Here is a 1,375-nt window from a genome sequence, read left to right as displayed (position 1 = left end):
TCAAACACGTCCTTATACTATTTCCAATGGGCAGTGTCATTTCTGTATGAGTTTAATTCTTCAAAAAATGTTTTGTTACGAGTTGGTATCCCATAAGTAGCCATTGAAAAAACATGAACCAAAAATAAACCTCATCATTCCACAACTACTTAAATAGCTCTGACTAAATAACAGACATAGTTTTGAGTTTCGAGTAGGTCTCGAACCATTTTTTGTTCGAAAATTCGGAAAATCTGTTTTTGGTATTTTTCGCATGAGTTTTGACGCAGTTGTTTTTCTGCAATGTAGGCACGGTTGTGGCGCCACCTGGTTAGCCCATGCGCTTCACTATTTGTAGTTTGTACTTTGGGTAGCTATATTAGGGATTCTACATAGGGTCAGTGGTTTGAGCGTCGCCTTGCTATTCTGGAGATAATTTCCTACCCGATCTATGCTTTGCTTTTGTGCCTCGTGGTGTCAATCAGCGATCAAGAGTTTCCTTGAGAAATGTCATCGAAATGATCGAACCAAAGCCCTCTTGTTTGTGTGCACTCTGTTCTCACTGCCGCCTTCATCTTGCTCAAGAATAGAAAGAAAGTTCTTCTCACCTTCTTTGACATAACCGGTGACCTCTTGGCCCTTGGGGGATTTCGAGGTTTCGACCGTGAAACAGTCCTTATAGAGGTCTTTAGAGACTTCTCGGTTGTCTTTCCTGTCAAATAAACCCGTTCAATTATTAGATGCATAATGCTAAGCATTAATCATGTTTCTCATTTGTCAACTACCGTCCCACAGTTTCTTCCCAATCAATATCCAGGACAAGGTTAGGCAAGGAGTCTTCATCTGCAGCCTTTATTTCAAAGGCTAACGGATCCTCCCCTTCGCATGGATCATTGGGCCAAGTGTCTGGGTTGTTCTCGTACAAGCAGTAATTCTGCGAAACAAGATATGGTGATATGAATCGGCACGATTCACACGTATTAGCTCTAAAACTGTTCCATTACCAGAGCAGCTTCGCTAACGAATTGAGGAGTCTCGTCATTGACGTCTAGAACATTGATATGAAGGATGCTGTTCGTCAATCGGGAGCCAACCATGGGGATTCCGTCTATCATGCTGTCCTGGACTGAGATCTAAAATATGTAAACATATGTAGTACCTTTTGTCATAAGTTGCTTCTCCTGTCTTTCTAGCAGAGAAAAACGCCACTTCAGGTCTTGGCATTTGGGCAGAGTGAATCAGAATTAGTAACCACCGAGTGTTTGTTTGTTGGCCTCGTGAAAATGGCATCACTTTGGAATAGCCATTTATTCAATGGCAGAGACTTTTTTGCAAAAATATCCTACCCATAGAGACCGGTTTTCATGAAACAAATGTGATGCCATCCACTTGGAGA

At 41.7% G+C, this 1,375-nt stretch overlaps 2 protein-coding genes across 2 annotated transcripts in view; both read right to left on the bottom strand.

Annotated features, from left to right (window-relative positions):
- LOC131892278 (cadherin-23-like) overlaps positions 1–1,119 on the bottom strand; it is a gene marked incomplete in the record, with an annotated part of 24,896 nt that extends 23,777 nt beyond the window's left edge. The window contains 3 exon segments of the mRNA XM_059242082.1: positions 588–691; positions 765–913; positions 984–1,119. Of these exon segments, the coding sequence (XP_059098065.1) occupies positions 588–691; positions 765–913; positions 984–1,094 (364 nt within the window).
- LOC131892280 (protocadherin alpha-4-like) overlaps positions 984–1,375 on the bottom strand; it is a gene marked incomplete in the record, with an annotated part of 19,975 nt that continues 19,583 nt past the window's right edge. Inside the window, 1 exon segment of the mRNA XM_059242084.1 lies at positions 984–1,105.

This window comes from Tigriopus californicus, chromosome 12 (genome assembly GCF_007210705.1).
Source record: "Tigriopus californicus strain San Diego chromosome 12, Tcal_SD_v2.1, whole genome shotgun sequence".
NCBI lineage: Eukaryota > Metazoa > Arthropoda > Copepoda > Harpacticoida > Harpacticidae > Tigriopus > Tigriopus californicus.
This window is presented reverse-complemented; position numbering and strand designations above follow the sequence as displayed.